General features: G+C 47.0%; 1 protein-coding gene across 2 annotated transcripts in view; it reads left to right on the top strand.

Moving 5' to 3' along the window:
* Trappc9 (trafficking protein particle complex subunit 9) overlaps positions 1 to 19,019 on the top strand; it is a 437,687-nt gene that overhangs the window by 71,327 nt on the left and 347,341 nt on the right. For both annotated transcript variants that reach the window (XM_038342309.1, XM_038342308.1), the window contains one exon: positions 15,816 to 15,942. In XM_038342309.1, coding sequence (XP_038198237.1) covers positions 15,816 to 15,942 — 127 coding nt within the window. The remainder of the gene's footprint in view (positions 1 to 15,815; positions 15,943 to 19,019) is intronic.

The raw sequence follows: 19,019 nt of genomic DNA, 5'->3' as shown, positions 1-19,019 counted from the left end.
GGTCCTCAGACTGGGACACTGGGCACGAGATTTTATGTGTAGACTCCAGGTTTCTGAGCCTCGTGGGGTGTGTGTGAGCATGAGGATAAGGTAGTCACATCTATGCCTCTCCCTCTGCTTCACTCTGGGAAGCCAGGCTGCTCTCAGTTTCCCTCTGACCCCAGCTGATTTTGTTATATTGTTCGAGAGAGAATTAGTTTTGAGGGACAGTACTTAGCTTTTAAGGCCGATTGTCTGGTAGCGCTCTACACTGTGGCCCTTGCTCTGGTCCTGTGGAGTTGATGTCTCTACACTAAGATCTCGGGGAAGCAAGCAGCACTGGAGGTGCGCACCGCGGCCTGATTGTGTGAGCTCTGGTGAGCAGAAGGTGCTAGAGCGGCCATTCCAACCAAGGCCTTGTCTGAATCGTTCCCATTTCTGAAAGTCAGCCCCTATCCCTCCCCCTTGTCACTGTTTAAGATGTAAAATGCCTACAGTCTCCGCTGATGCTCTGGTCCCTCACAGAGAAAGTCTGTCTTCTTCCACGGCCCCGCCCCTGTGGGGACAAGTTGAAGTCTTGACCTATGACCCTTTGAGTTCGCTCATGGTTTGTGAGTTCTGTATAAAGATCTCTGTTAAGTGATACGCACATAGAGACACAGTCAGATTGTTTTCATTGAAGAGGAGGCGGCCATGAAGTCCCTCAGCTACTGTTGCCTTGAACTTCATGGTGAACACCACCAGTTGGGATGAACCAGACCCAGAAATAGCTCTGTCTCCCTCTTCTATGTGCCTGGACTCAGTAACATTGTGAACTCAACGTCTTTTACTCATCATCTCTTAATTATTATTATTATTATTTTTTTTTGAATTTTGTAGTTTTGAAACAGGAATGTATTGTTTTTATGCCATGTTGGTATCTGAGTTTGGGGTAGAATAATGTGACCAGGGTAATTGTAAGTCTCTTGCTGGTGGTTTCTAGAAGCCTACAAGCAGGGTATGGATGGGAGCTCCAGATGCTGTGCTTTGGTTCGGTTCTGACTTCTCCCAGGAGTGTTTGTCCTGCGCAAACCTGCGGTGTGAGGCTGGACATAAGAGGCAAGACTTTTAGACTGTTAGGGTGGCCTGTGTTTTTTCCCAGCATGTTCCTTACCCTCGCCACTTTCTCCATGCACAGTGTGTCTGGAGTCTTTGAAAATTTTAACTTGCTGTATTTCGATTTTCACCTGGGCCGGGGAGAAAGGAAGCCGTGCATATGAACTGTTCAGTTGTAAAGAATCCTGGTGGCAGGGCAAGTCAGGGGCTGTAATTTGTTTCCATTGCAACTGATAAGCTCCCCTTTGTTCAGAAACAGGCAGAAGGGACTTGAACAAAACCCAACAGAAAAGAATGGGGGGAGGGTCACGAACTTCCTGTGATTTCTGTGTTGAAGAGATAAATGCCATGTAGTATGGCATAATAGGTACTTTCTGATAAAAGTATATTCTTAGCGGGGAAATCAGAGTGCAAAATGAGGTGAAGAAAAGCTAGTAGGCTGTCAAAAATCTCAAATGTTTTAGTGGATTTGCCAGTGATGGGGAATAATAATTTGTCAAGAAACAAAACAGAATATTCTAAGATACCAAAAAGACCTCCTGTGGCTTCTAGAGGAGGTAGGTCTCAGTGGGGAATAGGGGCTGTCTCAGTGTCTAACTCAGTCCCGTGGTTCAGTATACTGGTCCACCATCCGTGCTACAAACCCCTGAATTCCATGCCTTAAGCCCTTTCAGTTCTAGGCCTAGAACATAGCTAGCCACCCTAAGGGCACTCAGGCACGGCACTCTGGCATCCCAAGTTCCCCGTGACATAGATCTAGTTTAAGGCAATCTCTTGTTCAGACTAACACGAAGCTGGTGTATAGGATTTCCTGTAGCTACAGAAATTACATCCAGGTACTACGTGTTCTGGCGCATTCATTTTCAGGCTGGCCCAGGCCAGCTGGAGCAACTGCCTTCTCCCTCTAGCTTCTGTGTATGTCTCCACCGTACAGGCAGGGCCCCTGGCCTCTTCTGGCCCAGAGCATCTTTCTAGGCTTCTCCCTTTCTGTCAGAATGTCACCCCATCCAACAGTTACAGTCAGTGATGTATAAGTAGTAGTGGGAATGGCTTCATTGTACATCAGTGATGGTCTACATGCCTGACCTCTGTGTGAACTCCATATGACTAGATTCCCCAGACCACTCAGTGTGGCTCGTCTAGGTTCAGGAAATGCTGGGTGAATTGGTTCCCTTCTTTTTCTCTGGCTTGGTTTCCTCATCAGAACGTGAGGGTTAATACCTGTCTTGTCATTATTCAGCTGTGAGGGCCAGAGAGCGTGTGTGCAAAGGCCTGATACAACAGGAGCAGGGCACTGTTGATCCGATCTGTTTTTCACCTCCAGGAAGGTGTGGCAATAATCCTGCTCTCAGACTGCAGAATCTTCTAGCTCTCTGTTTTGATGACTGTCTGCATTGCTCATGGGGTCAGTGAGTGACCCAGGAGGAGATGTTGCGTATGCAGAGAGGGGCAGGGTCCTAGTTAGCTAGTTTTTTTTTTTTTCCAACTGGGAAGAAGGAATGTCAGTTGAGAAAATGCCTCAGATTGGCCTGTAGGCAGTTCTGAGGGGCATCGTCTTGATTAATGATTGATGTGGGAAGGCCCAGCCCACCATGGGAAGTGCCGCCCCTGGACAGATGAAAGCGGACTGAGCAACCCATGGGGAGCCAGTCAGTAAGCAGTGCCCGCCATAGTCTCTGCTTTAGTTCCCACCTCCATGCTCCTCTTGAGTTCTTGCCTTGACTTCTCTTCTTGACTACAGCAAGGTGAAATAAACCCTTTCCTCCCCAAATTACTTTGCGTCATGGTCTTTATCACAGCAGTAGAAACCTAACAGACAGGCAGGGAAACTTGATTTCCCTGGGCAGATGTGTGGACTGTGGGCTTTGCAGTCGGCAGGTGCCTTTATCCCGGCTCTTCTGCCTATTGCGTCTCTGCTCTACTGAGCCTGACTTCAGACTGTAGAATGAAAGAGGCGGTGTCAGGTCAGTAGCTGCAATGCAGACCAGCTGCTGTCAGCGCTCTGAAAACACGTGGCCATGTGCTGTACCCCCATGACAGGTTTTGGTTGTCCCCACAGTGGTACATGGTTCTCCAGCTCTAAGACCCATCCAGCTAAGGGTGTCACCACAGAGCTGGTGTCTGCAGGATTTTCACAGGTGGGAACAGATGGGGAGCCTTTATTTTTAGCTCTCCTGACTCTCATCTTTAAACCTTTGACTGATTTTCTTTCTTTCTTTCTTTCTTTCTTTCTTTCTTTCTTTCTTTCTTTCTTTCTTTCTTTCTTTCTTCCTTCCTTCCTTCCTTCCTTCCTCCCTCCCTCCCTCCCTCCCTCCCTCCCTCCCTCCCTCCCTCCCTTTTTCTTTTCTTTTCTTTTCTTTTCTTTTCTTTTCTTTTCTTTTCTTTTCTTTTTTTGTGTATGTGTGTTCCTATGCACATGACCCGACTTATGTGTATATATGACTCCTGTTTGCTTGTGGAAGTCTGAAGTGACCCTTGGGTGTCACTCTTCAGGAGCTATTCACCTTGGTTTTTGAGACAGAGTCTCTCGTGGAGATCGTGGGGGCTTGCCAACTGTCTTTTTAAAAAAGATGTATTTTTAATTATCTGCACCGTGTCTCTGTGTGGGGATGTGTATGTGTGCAAGCTCAGTACCCGCAGAGGCCAGAGGTGGCTTTGGATCTCCTGGAGCTGGAGTTTCAGTGCTGTGAACTATCTAATGTGGGTGCTGTCGGCGAAGCCTGGGTCCTCCTGAAGAGCAGAACTTGTTCTTAGCCACTGAGCGGTCTCTCCAGCCCCATCAATTAGTCTCTATTACTTGTCAGCCCCTCAGGCATCTACACTAGGATGACAAGGGCCACAACAGTCCCCACTTTTTAGGTGGGCCCCGTCCTTATGCCTGTGTGACAAACACTTTACCAGCCGAGCCATCTCCCCAGACCTCTGACTCATTTTCTTTCAGAAGCATTTACCTCAGCCCTTATTTACTGCTAAGTGTGATGTAAGTGCTCGGAATGTGGGCTCAGTATCAGCACAGAGTAAGAGAAGAGAAGCTACTGACTGAATCCAAACTTGAAATCGCGAGGTAGGGTTTCTCACTCGGCGCTGTGGTTCTGGAAATTGGCAGCAAGAACCAAACCTGTAAAGAGTTGACAGCATGAGCGGCTGTGGTCATGACGGTCAGAGCTGAGACAGTGAGTGTTGCTAGGGCACTGACCTTCTGGAAGCCATAAAGTTGCAGGTGAACCTAGGAGCAGGGTGGACATCTGAGGTGGCAGCAGAGACCTGCTCTGCCACCTCTGAGGTGACCCAATGGTTTGAGCGGTGGTACCTTGCTCTGTGCTGCAGGGCTTCATGGTAAGCCGACTCCCTCTGTCCTGATGCTATGCATTCTGCTGACAAAGTCCATAGCATGAGTACCACCACCTATTGGTTAAAAATGCACCCAAATGTGCAGCCCTGCCCTGCGTCCAAGCAGTCAAGCAGGTGGATCTGTGAACCCCATGCCTGTGTCTGTGGCTAGTATGTGGGCACAGATGTGGGGAGGTGTGTAAGAACATGGCCCCCACACCATGCTTTCCCTGTCTGCCTGTCTGCTTCTCAGGTCAAGAGCCGTCTTAGTATGCTAGGTGAGCCTGCCTTGTGTACCCTGTTTGTGTGTCATGGCCCTGGCACTAGTTAATTTCCTCCCTTGCTTAGTGTTTCTCTTTTGATAACCCCCTGTATCTTTCTGCAAACGTAGTAGAGAGAAGGTGACCCGCCTTGGCCTTGCCAGGGCTTCAGTGGCTGGAGACTGCCGGCGATGGTAATTGTTGAGCGCTCACACTCTGTGTGCTGGGCTCTGCATGCACTCCCAGTGCTCACAGGTCACATCAGCCCTCGTAGTTGAGGGCAGCAGCTACTGAGAGGGGAGAGTGAGGCAGAGAGAGATCGGCTGATGTGCCCTCCACCTCTTGGGTAGGGCCTGAAGGACCTGGGATTATAGCTTGGCCATTCTACCCTACTGGGTGTGGGATCCTTCTGTGTTGCCCACGTTGTCTCAAGCAGACCTCCTGAACTCAGTGAATGTGGGGTCTCATTGCCAGCCAGTGACAGAGCTGAGCCCACTAAAGCCTGTGTCAGCGGGTGTCTGATACTTCTATCATGTCCCTGTAAAGAGATTATCTGTCAACTCAGACGCGGGGGTGGTTGGTTTGAAAGACAAGAATTGGGTGAGATGGAAAATGTCAGATTTAATTTATTCAACTGCTCCTTCATTTCACTGCCAGCTCATGCTGCGCAGCCCAGAGAAAATGCATTAAAAGTTTGCCATTCATCAGTAGACAGGGACTTGGCCTGACCAGGTTGTGCTGTGATAGGGCCTTGATCTTGATGAGCCAGACCTCAGCATCATTTTACTAGGCTTCTTGGGCCTGGGGAGGGTGGGACTTGAAAGGAGAGGTGACTTTGCTTAGTGTCTCTAGAGGACCCAGCCCCTCCTCCACTCTCTGCTGAGCTGCAGTGGAACAGAATGATGCAGCCGGAGGCCAGGTTGCCTTGGCAGTTGAGAAGTGTCTGCTGGACAATCTGTTGCAGCTTGTGGTCCCCTAGTCTTAAACTCAAAACGGCCTTCCGATGCCGAGTGCCTTCCAGAGTATGACTCAGCACTATCATTTTTAGCTCACCTGTGTCACCTTGGGAAAGAAAACCAAGCAGCTGCAAGAGAAGTTTTGGTTCGCAAAACATCACAAAATTAGTTATACGCCGAAGACAATGGTTTGTTATGGAAAAAAGCTTATTAAAATGGCAATTACAGAAAAGGTCAATGGAGGCATAAATTAAAAACATCTTTGAAGATTTATGGTGGGGGTTTAAGACTGGAGCTCTTGGTCTGCTCAAAACATACTTTGTGATCTAAAACAATTTGCTCATGTTCCCCCCCCCCCCCCCCCCCCCCCCCCCCCGGGTTGGATGTCGGTTTGTGACCTCCGAGTATCCGCTTCCAGCTGAGGGCTGTCTTCTCCCAGGACCTGTCTTTCCTCCCTGTATTTCTGGCTTTCGTCAAGGGTGCCATCAGGTTTTTCTTCTTAGAATCTTAAACTTCTTGGAGTCACCTTGTTGTCCTGTTCTGTGACTGTTTCTGTCCTTTGGGATACTTCTTCCCTGCTTTGAAGTCACAGCGAAGGGTCAGCCATTCAGCCATGCTACTCGAGTCAGGGCAGTGGCCTCCTGACATCACCATCCTGTCTCCTGGATCTGCTCCTTCTAGTCAACGTTCACAGCGAAGCTGGGGCCATCCCCTTGGCACGTGAGCTGAGCATGCAGCTGGAGTCTGCAGCAACAGCCCCTCACCTGTTGACTGCCATCTCAAAGATGCTCATGAGTCACTTGTACCATTATTTTAGCCTAATTTATTATGCTCCCAGTCATCCCTCGGGCACTGTATGTATCCCAACACTCTCATTCTCAAAGCATGGTGTGTGGTTTGTACACTGCTCCTGTTAGTGGGCTCAGCCCTTGTCCTTGCTCCCAGTTTCCCTGTTAAGAAGAAGTCAGTCACATCTTCCTGTCCACCTCCTTGTTTTTGTTTGTTCTCGTTTTGCTACATCCCCTCTGACTTCCTCACCAGGTTAGGGGCTCTTGGGGACAGGGACCACATTTACCTTTCATCTTACCTCACTTGTCAGTGTTTGTGCCCAGAAAGTGACCGATGCTTATGGAATCAAGTTAACTTAACATTGCCTTTCCTCAAATTGTGTCTCGAACTGTATTGAGACAAAGGGGGCAGGATGGTGTGCTGTTCTCGAAGAGCCCGAGCACCTGTGGGGTGTGGGAAGTGGGCTCGTCCTCTTGCAGCTCTCAGTGTTGGGTAAGTGAGCATGAGCAAGGGATGGGGTAGTTGGAAGGAACGGAGGGGACTGTGCATGTTTAGAAACAACAGGTTGTGACGGGAAGGCGAATGTCACGTGGAATTGGGAGGATCTTTTCACACTTCATTTTCTTCCTCCGTAGACCAGAAATAGCTCTGGCTTTCCTTAGCCTTGCTCTAAGAGACACAGAGGTCCAGAGACAGCTGGAGGAGATACGTGCAGGGTGTTCAGTACAGTGCCTGGCATGAGTGACAGGAACAGGAGACCGAGAGATCACAGCTCAGCTGCACACAGGGAGCAGAGGAAACCGGAAGTGGGGCAAGGCTATGAACTCTGCTTCCTCCAGTGAGGCTCCACGTCCTAGAATTTCCACAACTTCCCCAAACAGACACCATCTGGGGACCAAGTGCTCAAATACATGAGTCTGTGGGAGGGCACTTAACCACCACACCTGATTTAAACATGACACAACAAACATTTCTGTATTATTAAAAACCTTTAATAGTTGTTACTGTACATGGTTGGGTCAGTTTATATTTTGTTATAATACCACGGTTTTACCTGACCAGTACTGCACGGCAGATTTGCAGATTCCAGTTGTTTACTGAGTCTTTGTTGGGTGTTTCCTCTTTTCTGGTGCAATATGAAAACCTCTGGAGAGCTTAAAAGTTTTCCTAGGTAGCGGTGTAAATGGATAATTATGTAATAAGCTGGCAGCTTAACATAATTGCCTTTTGCTTTGGTAGAATGTGTTTGTATACTTAAAAGGAACAGAGGAATATTGAATCTCTTGGTAGCTTGAATGATTGCTTATCGGGGCCTCCAGTCTATCGCCTTGTAGATAAGTGAAGAGCAGATGTAGAGAAATGTCCGTGGGAGGTGCTTCACACACCACGAGCACGTTCACCTGATCCCATCAGCATTCTGTTAGTAAGAGGCTTGTTTTCTCGTTTTCTCGACATGCTTTAGGTGCCTCCCTGGCTGTCGTATTATTAATCTTTTTGATGGTGACAGGTAACTTTTTCCTCCTTAAAGGCGGCCTGTCCTGCTGCAGAGCGAAGCAAAGCTGAGTTCATTTCTCTTGCCATATACATTGTTTAAGTCAAGGGTGTTGCACTTCCTTACAGGCTGAGGCAGGAGGATTGTGAATTTAGGGGCAAACTGAACTACATGTTGAGATCATGTATGGTTTTGTGTGTGTGTGTGTGTGTATGTATGTGTGTGTGTATGTGTTTGTCCTTGTCTCTTCTTATTCTTAGGGAGCTGATTTGAGGTTCTCTCCTAAAGGTTTATTAATGGTTTTACAAACTAAATTTTTTACATGAGTTAATTAGTCAGTTAACTGTGTGCACATATGCACATGCCTTCTTCACACCAGGGTGTGCATACGTCAGAGGTCAGAGACAACTTTGTGGAACCAGTTTTCTCTTCTCCCCCTGTTGATTCCAGGGATCTAGCCCAGGCCGTCAGACTTGGTGGCAAGCATCTCACTGGCACAGAAACTGACTTTGATGCTGATTTCCTTATCTTCCACTTCATTGGCTATTTTCTCTGTACTTTTGAGTATAATTTTATTTATTTCCTGGATTTTATAGTATATAAATAGTTGACTTTGTACTCTTTTTTCCTAAGAATCATTTTAAAATAAAATATTTAATTACTTCTTTAGGAATTTATATTGATTTTGGTTATATTCACCTGTTTTTCTCCACTCCTCTTCCTAATTCCTCTTAGATCCATTCTACCTCCCCAACCCCCTTACTTCCTGTCCTTTTTAAAAAATTACTCATAGAGTCCAATATTTGCTGCCCATATACTCCTGGGTGTGGGGCTATCCTCTGGAAGTGTGTTCTACCTACCAAGAGCCAAACCCTCGAAGAAAACAGACTGTCCGTTTCCCTGAAGCCATCAGTGACAACAGCTTCTCAGGGGTGGGGATCCACAAGGCCTCCCTGCTCCAGGACAGAACATGACTGGCTTGAAACAGCTGCTTTGAGTTTATGAGTGAAGTGGGCTTGTCAGAAGCCCCTGTTTCATGCCGGTCCTCCCTGACCTCTGACCCTCGCAATCCTCCTGCTCCCTTCTGTGATGGCTTTTAAGCCTTGGAGTGTGTGTGTGTCCCATTTGTGGCTGAACACTCTACTGACACTTATCCTCTGTGTTTAACCAGTTGTGAGTTTCTGCATGAATTGCTATCTACTCTATATAGAAACCTCTCTGATGAGGACTGCGGTGGTTTGAATAAGAATGGCCCCCATAGGCTTATATATTTGTATGCTTAGTCTTCAGAGAGTAGCACTGTTTGAGAATTAGAAGTAGTAGGTGTGGCCTTGCTGGAGTAGTGTGTCGCTGGTGGCGGGCTTGTTCTTGGTTACCCACCAGAAGTCTGGCCCACTGTCCCTCTGTCTACGGATCAGGATATAGCTCTTCCCTACTGCTCCTGTGCTGGCCTGCAGGCTGCCATGTTTCTTGTCATGATGATAACGAACTGAACCTTTGAAACTATTAGCAGGCTTCCAATGAATGCTTTCTTTCCTAAGAGTTGCCTTGGTCATGATGTATCTTTACAGCAATAGAGCAGTGACTAAGACAAGGACTGAGTGCTGTATTGATCTTCATGGTACAGAAGATACAGATTTAGAGGACAGTTTGATAATCATGTTCACTCAGCAAAATGATAGTAGTAGATTAACTCTGGGGGTCTGTGAGTGCTCCAGCCGTGGGTTCTTGGCCAGATTTACTGCAGCACACATGTTTCCTCCTGTGGAGCTGGCCTTTGATTTACAGAAAGCGGTAGGTTACCCCACGGCGTTTTTGCCACTCTTGCACCCATGCGACTCTCTTGTCACTGGGTCATCATTGTAGCTCACAGGTTCACAGTGGGCAAGATTATTGATGACTTTGCTCCCCAGCAGCCTAAATAGCACCATCTAGTACTGTGAAGCCAGCCAGTAGGAAGGAAACTTCGTGGTCAGCATGGACTTGATTTCTTCATGTCCTGTGACCAGACTGTGTGCTGTCTTCAGCAGTCAGGCCTTAATACCAAATTCTCTTGGGTAACCAAGAGCTATGATCTAGATTGTTTTGTTTTGGGCATCCCTGGGCCATACCAAGCACTGACCTTTTTATTTGGCAAGCTATGTCTTTTGGAAGGAGCATGTTCCCCTATGTACGGTAACTTTAGTTATACTCTTTAAATTATCTATCTGTCTGTCTGTCTGTCTGTGAATGGAACTTTTAAAATAGTACATTTTTAAGCTTTCCTAGTGTTAGTTGTTTCTTCCTGACTCCTTCCTTTGTCCTACTTTCTCACCTCTCTCCCAACCTAAACCTCCCCCCTCCTTATCCCTCTTTCCCTTCATATCATCTTCAACTCTCTGAGATCTGCCTTTCCTGGCTTCTACAGGTTTAATACCAAGAGCCACAGCTGAGTGGGAACATATGACCTTGGTTTATCTGGGTCTGGGTTACCTTGCTTGGTACACTGTCTCCCAGCTTACTTGCAGGTTTTACAGTTTCATTCTTTTTATAAGCGAATGAAATTCCATTGTGTAATAGGTACTGTGCATGCTCGATTGATTTCTACTTTTTTTTTTTTTTTTGCTGACACAATCTCACATTTTATTTCACAAATATCATTTACAGGAATGAATGTTCTGCACTTTGTTATTTTCTTCTTGGTGAAAACATCCATCTTAGAAATTTCTACTTTATTTTTTGAGGAACTGCACAGCATGGCAACTGCACCTCTCTGCACTTCCCCACCAGCGCACAGGGTTCCTTGGTCCCCGCATCCTCACCGTCATTTGCTGTCTTGTTTCCTTAGCCCTAGCCATTCTGACTGTAGGAAGATAAAGTCTCACAAAAGCTTTTCTTTGCCTTTCCCCGATTGGCTAAGGTTGGTGAATACTTGAAAAATAGTTTTTAGCCATTCGTATTTCTTCTTCTGAGTCCTGTCTAGTTCTACAGGTCACTGTTTTAATTGGGTGGTTTCTTTTCTGGTTTAGCTTTTAGTGCCCTGTGTATTCTAGGCACGAGTCCTCTGTTGGTGTCCAGCTGGCAGAGCTTTTCCCATTTCCTAGGCTGCCTCTTCAGTCGATGGAGTTGCCTTCACTGCACAGCCTCTTAATTTCCCGAGTCCCACTTGAGGATTGTTGGTCCTGTTTCCTGTGCGGCCAGAGATCTGTTCTGAAAACCCTTACTTACCTCAGCATGTGTCCTATGCACTCTTCCAGAAGTTTCAAAGTTTCATGTCTAACGCTGATATCTTTGATGTATTTGGAGTTGATTTGTGTGCAAGGGGAGAGACAACAACTGAGTTTCACTCCGGTTCACATAAATATCCAATTTTCCAATATCATTTGTTGAAGATGCCATCTTTTTCCAGTGTATATTTTGATTATGCAGTTCCTTCTAAGGCACTTCTAGGCATCTTGAATTCGACATGGTGTGTGTCTTGGTCACTGTTCTACTGCTGTGAAGAAACACTATGACCAAGGTGGATAGCTTACAGTTATAGAGGGTTAGTCCATGATCATCATGGTGGGAAGCCAACAGGCGTGGTGCTGGAGAAGTAGCTGAGGGCTTTACATTCTGACCCAAAGGCAGCAGACAGAGAGAGAGAGAGAGAGAGAGAGAGAGAGAGAGAGAGAGAGAGAGAGAGAGAGAGAGAGAGAGAGAGAGAGAGAGATTGGACATGGCATGGGCTTTGAAACCTAAAAGCCTACCCCTAGCAAACACACCTCTTCCAACAAGGCTGCATCTACTCCAAGAAGGATATTCCTCCTAATCCTTCCCAAACAGTTCCACTAATTGGGGACCAAGTAGTCAAATATATGAGCCTATGGGGGCCATTCTCATCCAAATCACCACAGTGTGTTTCTATTTCCATCCAGTTAAGATGATTTTAAGAATGTCACTGTATGTGCCCATGGGAGTGTGTGTGTGTGTATGTGTCTTGTGTGTATGTGTCTATGGGAGCGTGCCTTGTGAGTGTGTCTGAATGCCCATGGGATTCTGTGTGTCTTGCATATATGTGTGTACGTTCTGGAATGTGTGTGTATCTTGTGGGTGTATACAGGAATTCTAGTTGACTTTGGGCACTTAGGGACTTTAAACCCTGCTTTTATGGATTCCTATTTTAATATTGTTGTGGTTAGAGAATATACTCTGTATCATTTTAGTCTTTTAAAATTTACTGAAACTTGTTTATGGCAGGATGTCTGGTGTCTCAGAGAAATGCCCAGAGTGGTGAGAAGCGTCCGGATTCTCTAGTGATGGCTCTAGTGGTCCATAGATGTCAATTTACCCAATAGGTTTGCCGCCTCATCAACCTCTTCTATGCTCTTACTGATTTTAATTATTTTAACAAAGGGATGTTAAAGCTGCCAACTTCAGAGGAATTATGAAACTCCCCCCTTTTTATTGTATGTATCTGAGGCTTACAACAGGTGCTAAGAGATGCTATAGGCAGTAAAGTGGTTACAAGAAGATGAATCTATCTGCCAGTTTATGTGCTGACTTTTCTTGAGACAGAACAATTAAAACATGTCTAATGAAAATCCCTAATACACCATATTAATTCACTCCTCATGGGCACCCGGCCCTCCAGGCTCTTTATTACGCTTGTCTTTGCATCCTTTGAGTTTCACTCTGCTCTCCTTCAAGGCAGAACCTCTGAGTCATTCTTTCTCCTCTGATTATGTAGCATCTTCTTTGTGCTTCTGTCTAATTTCACTTGGCACAATGTCCAGGTCCATCCATATTTTGGCAAATGGCAGGATGCCCTTTTTAAAGCCAAATAATATTCCAGTGTGGCTTTAGTATTCATTTATTTGTTTATTTATTTGATGCATGTATGGATGCATTTGTGTGTGTGCACGCGCACATGCGTGTTCAAGTGCAGAGGCTAGTGGTTGATGTTGTTTTCCCACCTTATTTATTTTGAGGTTGGGAGGTCTCGCTAAGTCTGGAGCTACCTGCCTGGTTGGCTGCTAAACCCCAGGGATCTTCCCACCTCCATCTCTCGAGTGCCAGGATTACAGGTGTACAGGTGTACTCTGCCATTTGTGTGTTTTTTTAGATGTTATTTTTATTTACATGTGCATCTATATGAGTGTATGTCATTTGTGTATAGTACTCGTGTACTTGCCAGAAGAGGGCATTGGATTCTCTGGACTTGGAGTTACAGGCAGCGTGAGTCACCTTACATGGGTGCTAGGAACTAAATTCTGGTCCTTGTGGCACCTCCCCAAACCGTCCTCAGTGTACTTTTCTACACACCTCATCCTCTGTCTAATTCTTTAGGTTGTTTGTATATCCTGAGCATTGGCAACTTGGGGCGAGGGTCCTGATGAGGTGTTGCTTTCATCCCCGAGGGTTGTCTGCACAGGCAAGGATCTCATGCAGATGTGACTGTGGTTTGAAGAGGCACCACGTTGTTTTCTGCAGTACTGTGCCACCTGGAGGCCCGTTGGCTGTGCAGTGGGGTTTGCTCTTCTCTATAACCATGTCATGGTGTTGAAGTACAGCCATGTTCCTCTGAACTTGACTCAAATGTGGGGTTTCAGGGTGTGTCAGCCACGATCGGACTGTTTGTTTATCCTTAGTTTTTTTTTTGTCCCCCTCTCAGAATTGGGGAAAAGATGTATGGCTTTCTTCCTCCTCTTGAAGATGCCATAGCTGACCTAATGCAGACATGGCTGTCTCAGGTTATTACTTAGAAAGAGCAAGAATGAGCTGTGAAATCATGGTGTGCTGGTCTTCCATGCCAGCATCAACTGTGGCAATGCCCAGTGGCCCGTGGACAGCTTTCCATTGAGAGTTCGGCAATCACATTTTCTCTTCTCATAAGGAATGCTATAATTAGGTGATAACTAGTTGCTATTAAAAATGTTCTTTTGTTTGCATGAATTCTTTAAATTCTGGGGTGGAAAGCATAGTTCTTGAGGGCATGAGGGGCTCCTCATTTGACTGGCGTCATTGTTGAAAACTGGTGTCATCGTTGAAACTTCTGATCAAAACAAAATGAGATATTGATTTTTGAGTGAGATAAATTAAGGCATCCTGGGCTGTGAGAGAGTTAGGATTTATTATGATTTCCTGTACCTTGGCTCGTGTGGGAGATGCCAGGAGCCACCAAGATTTTGAGCTCACCCCTCCATGAGGTCTCATGGGATATTTATGGCCAGACCTCACCTGTGGTTAGTCTTTGGAACTTGAGAGGGCCAAGTCCCTTCCCTTGGTCCTTAAGACCTGATGCCTCCCTAGAGGCCCCACTTCCTGATATCATTGCATTTTGGATGATCTCCCACACATGAGTTCCCAGAGACTCAGCACAGCGGTGACTAAAAAGGGAAACATATGTGCGAGATGTCACCAGGCCCTGAAAGACAACTCTGCTCTGCTGTAGCCAGGGGCACCCTTGGATATTGGGGTCCCCCGTAGAAAGTCCCCCCCCCCAGGAAAATGCTGATCTGAAGCAAGCAGCAGGGACACTGATAGAAAGGCCCAGTGAGTGACAGACACACCCTAGTTCACCAGTCGAATGGCCGTTGACAGTGCACATGTGTGCTATCATGTGCTGGGATGTCTTGGGCATCAGAGTAAGACTCTTCCTTCTCCACTCAAGTAGCCTTTGCCAAGAGTGGCACAGGACTGGTTGGTACTGAGACTCCTAAGCCAGGCTTTGTTCCCAACATGGAGAAAATGAAGTGATCTGCTTGGTTCCTTGAGTCCTTAGGAAGACTAAATTGTGGGTTATTTGATCATTTAGGAACTTTTTACTTTTTAAAGCTTCTATTTCTGTTTCTCATTTGTTCTGTGTGTCACATGTATATGGGCATCAGTGGAGCCCAAAAGAAGGCATTGGATCCTCTGGAGCTGGAGTTACAGGTGGTTGTGAGCCACCTGTCATGGCTGCTGGGAACTAAACTCGGGTTTTCTGGAAGATCAGCAAGTGCTCTTAAACACTGTGCCATCTTTCTAGTCCTAGAGACATTTTTCACTTTGAGGACAAATTCAAAAGTGATCCTTTTCATTTCTGCTTCCCACAGAGACCATGTAGATGGGCTTCTAGCAATAGGGGAGTTCTTGACTGGACTTTTAGGACTCATGGTTCCCAGCCCGAGTGGTCCAATCTCTGCCCGTCGTCTTGTGTTTCTCCAAGTGCGTAAACTCCCTTGTCCCCTGTTCCCCCCCTTCTCTTAAGTCTTTAAAACACCATAGTGGGAACACCACGGGCATAGGGTCAAACACAGGGCCTCTGACAAGCTGCTTTCTCCCCTCGCCAGACTTTTCATATGCAGTATTGGGAGGGGACCATCTGCGCTCTGTTGGAGAGCCTTTTGTGGCTAATATCCAACCATCGTCACCGCCACCTGTGTTGTGTCCTCTTTTCCTTCCCCAGTGACAAGGGATGTGTGTGTGTGTGCACATGTGCATGTGCGTGTGTCTGTGTAGCAGTGGTTGCAGCAAGCAGGTTTACCTTGCGAAGCTCACTAGCAGCATCAGAGACTTTGCTTTGTGGCCGTCTGTTTTTGTGTCTGTTGGACGGACAAACTGCAATGTAGGCTCTGTGGGGACTGGTCCCTGTGCAGTGCTGGGTGCTTAGTAACTGCTGACAAACACTGTTCAAAATGCTAGGAACTTTGGCCATGCCTGCTGGCTTTATGATCCTTGGTCAGGCTGTATTTCCCTGGTGCTAGCCACATCCTGGAGGGCATCGTTCGGTTCCCTTCATATGCACAGGACCTTCAGGTGCATCTCAAGGAATGGAGCTGTCACGGTCACCGCTCTTTTACTTCTGATGGAAGCCTCCCTTACTGGCCCGGACTGCTCCGGATCAAGCTGAACAAAAGCCACCTGCTTCTGCTTTATCTACTGAACCCGGATTCTGTTTTGTTTTCTCTTCAGAGAAGAAAGATGTGACTCAAAGCCTGGAGAACTATACAGCCAAGTGTCCCGGGACGATGGAGCCCATCACCCTTCCGGATGGCCTCACGCTGCCTCCTGTGCCCTTTACCAAGCTGCCCATTGTCAGGTGAGGCAGTGGGCAGGGTGTGGGCACTACTCTGCTTCTGTTGCCAGCTCTCTAGTTTATGACTTCACTTTAAAAATATTATTATTTATTTTTGAGAATTTCCTACATGTTTGCAATGAAATGTGAAAATATCTACCCCCTGTTTCCATCTCCATCTCTCCTCATATCCCTCCCAGTCCCTACCCCATCCCCATTTTATGGCTCATGAGCTGCTTAAGCTTGACCTCAGGTCATGGAAGCAACAGTATCTTGCAGAACTGAGGGCAGTGTTGTCCATGCCTATCACGTGGTGGAACTATGGACAGATGGGACCCTGTTGATTTCTAGTCCAGGATGGAAAGCAGCCAGACCTGGTCATCTCCTGCTCACGGGTGTGGGCTGACTCTCTCTCCTGGTCCTGCTGCCGGCTATTCAGGAACAGAGACAGTCTCTCTCCTCCCCGTGTCTATGCTCACTCCCTTGAGGCTGCAGTCAGGATCCCTCACTGCCTTGGGATATTCAGGCCCTGCACTGCTGCACCAGCCTGAAGCAGGCCCTGTGAATCCTACACTGTGCACAGATTTTGGAGAAATTTCTGAATCTCAGAAAGATTTGTTTGAGGGCTGAAGAGAAGCAACATGGCATTTTCCTGGGGGTGCAGTGGTGTATAGTTTTAGGGTCCCCCATGGTGTCTTGGGCACGTCTGTTGGTGCTTACATGCCCTGGGCTCCCCGCACAGTCCTGTGGTGCTCCAGGGCAGGATCACTCATCCTCTCTGGGTAGCAGCTGCCTGCTGCAGATGAGACTTCAGTGACGCTCTGTCGAGGCCATGCAGAGACATGCGTCAGACATGCCGCTCTCTGCCCTCTTCTCAGAGGCTGTTTTCGTTGCCTGATAGAATGATTGGGGTGCAGCCCTGGGAATCCCAGGAAGGGTGGCTGGACACAGAAGCCCCGGCAAGTCTTGTCTGAGTCCATCCTTCTCACCATTTCCTTTTCCCTTCCTCCCTCCCTTTCTTCTTCTCTTCCTTTCTTTCCCTCTCCTTTAATTTTTTTCTTTTAAATTGGAGACAGGGTCTCATGTAGCCCAGGCTGGCCCCAAACATAATGTATAGCCAAGGATGACGTTGACCTCCCTATTTTTTTGCCGCTACCTCCTGAATGGTAGGATTACAAGTTAACTTTCTAGCCAGGCATGGTGGTGCACACCTTTAATTCCAGCACTCAGGAGACAGAGACAAGTGGATCCCTGAGCTTGAGGCCAGCCTGTTCTGCACAGTAAGTTTTAGGACAGCCAGGGCTACACAGAGAAACCCTGTCTTAAAAACCTTCAAAACAAAGCAATCAAAATAACAACTATAACAATCCCCCCAATCCCAAGAAACCAAGTTAACATTCCTTTCTGTGATGTTGGGGTTCAGATCCAGAACCTTGCACGTGCTAGGCAATTGCTTTCCTGCTGAGCCCTAATCCTAGCAGAAGACAGCAAAAGTGCTTCCTTAGTCCAAATTCCCACCCTTAGGGGCTATGTTTCTGCTATAGAAGTATCTCACCCGCAGGTCTGAGGCAGGGCTGTGTGTTGTTCATGCTTGGCAGGAGTTGGAAGGAAAAGGTCTCTCTTGGGCTTTTCCATGAGTGAGATTTAAAGTGGAATATATTTGACTTGGGATTGAGGGCTTGATTCAGTTTTCAAACTTAAGGCTAGGAAAGCCTTTCTTAATACTTCTGTATCTGCTTATTGTGACTTGGGTCCTGGTGCCACACCTGGGTGTCCCAGTGCTCAGCTCTTAGACCATTGAGGGCCCTAGCCCAGGGAATGGTGCTGCCCACTTCAAGACAGCCCTCCACACACATGCTCACAGGCCAACCTGATCTAGACAAACCTCCCTCAAGATTCTTTCTTCCCAGCAAATCTGTGTAGAGTCACAGACAGACCCTGTTGTCACTTCTCCCGCGTTCTCCATCTCCACTTGATGACAGCCAGTGCAAAAAAGCTATGCACTACGCCAATATGTTTCCATAGAAACGAGCTGAGGACCACTGGGCTGTAGGAACTACTAGTCAGTATTTGCCACTGTGACCAAGCACCTGAGACAAAGCATCTTAAGTAGGAAAGGTTTATTTTGCTTTTATCATTTCAGGCTTCAGTGTATGTTCCTTTGGCTGTGTTGTTTCTGGGCTTTTGGTCGGGCATCACAGCAGGGGAATGTGGGGAAGAGAGCTGCTCACCCCCTGGCAGCTGGGAAGTAAAGAGAGAGAAGTTGGGGAGATGGGCAGGGCATTGGGACAACATACACACCTCAAGGACACATATTCAGTGACCTGTGTCCTTCACCCAGGTCCCCGCTCTTAATAGGCGCACTGTGAACTCATCAGTGGGTTAACACACCAATGGAGCAAGTGCTGTTTTGAGCCCACAGCCTCTCAACAGGGCTGCAGGGCCAAGTCTTTAGCACATGAGCCTTTGGTGCCTTAGTACTTTACCATAGTAACCTCTTAGTACTTTACCATAGTAACCTCTACACCCAAGGCAGACTTCATTGGTTTAGTATAAAAACATTAGAGGAAGGGAGTAAAAGTGACCTGGAGATGGGGAGGAGCTTGGTGGTGTGAACACGGAGGACCACAGCTCCCTTCTCTGATGCACGGTCAGTTGATGGTGTGAACACGGAGGACCACCGCTCCCTTCTCTGATGCTTAAGTTGGTGGTGTGAACATGGAGGAGTGCAGCTCCCTGCTCTGGTGCATGGCCACTTGTTTAAAAACAGCACATATCCGAGAGTCAGGTTTCAGAAGTGCTGTGTCGAATTGTTAGATACAGGCTAATTTTTTTGGAGATGCCCCCAAACTATGATTTCTTGTTTTTAAAATAGATGGTTCCTGTCTTTTTTTATTGGTCCTTTCTTGGTTCTTGATAAAACCATTTTAGCAATTTACAGGAATATGCATGTACCAGGCATACCCCAAAGTGGCTCTAAGTAACCATGATGCAGGTTAATAAGAGACAAACACATCCCTGTTCATGTCTGATTCAAAATTCTCTTAATAAGATGTGTACCCAGTGGTCAAGATGAGCAGGGTTCTGGACATTTATGGGGT

Source organism: Arvicola amphibius, chromosome 9 (assembly GCF_903992535.2).
Source record: "Arvicola amphibius chromosome 9, mArvAmp1.2, whole genome shotgun sequence".
NCBI classification, from domain to species: domain Eukaryota; kingdom Metazoa; phylum Chordata; class Mammalia; order Rodentia; family Cricetidae; genus Arvicola; species Arvicola amphibius.
Note: the sequence above shows the minus strand (reverse complement) of the source record. Positions and strands in the feature narration are given on the sequence as shown.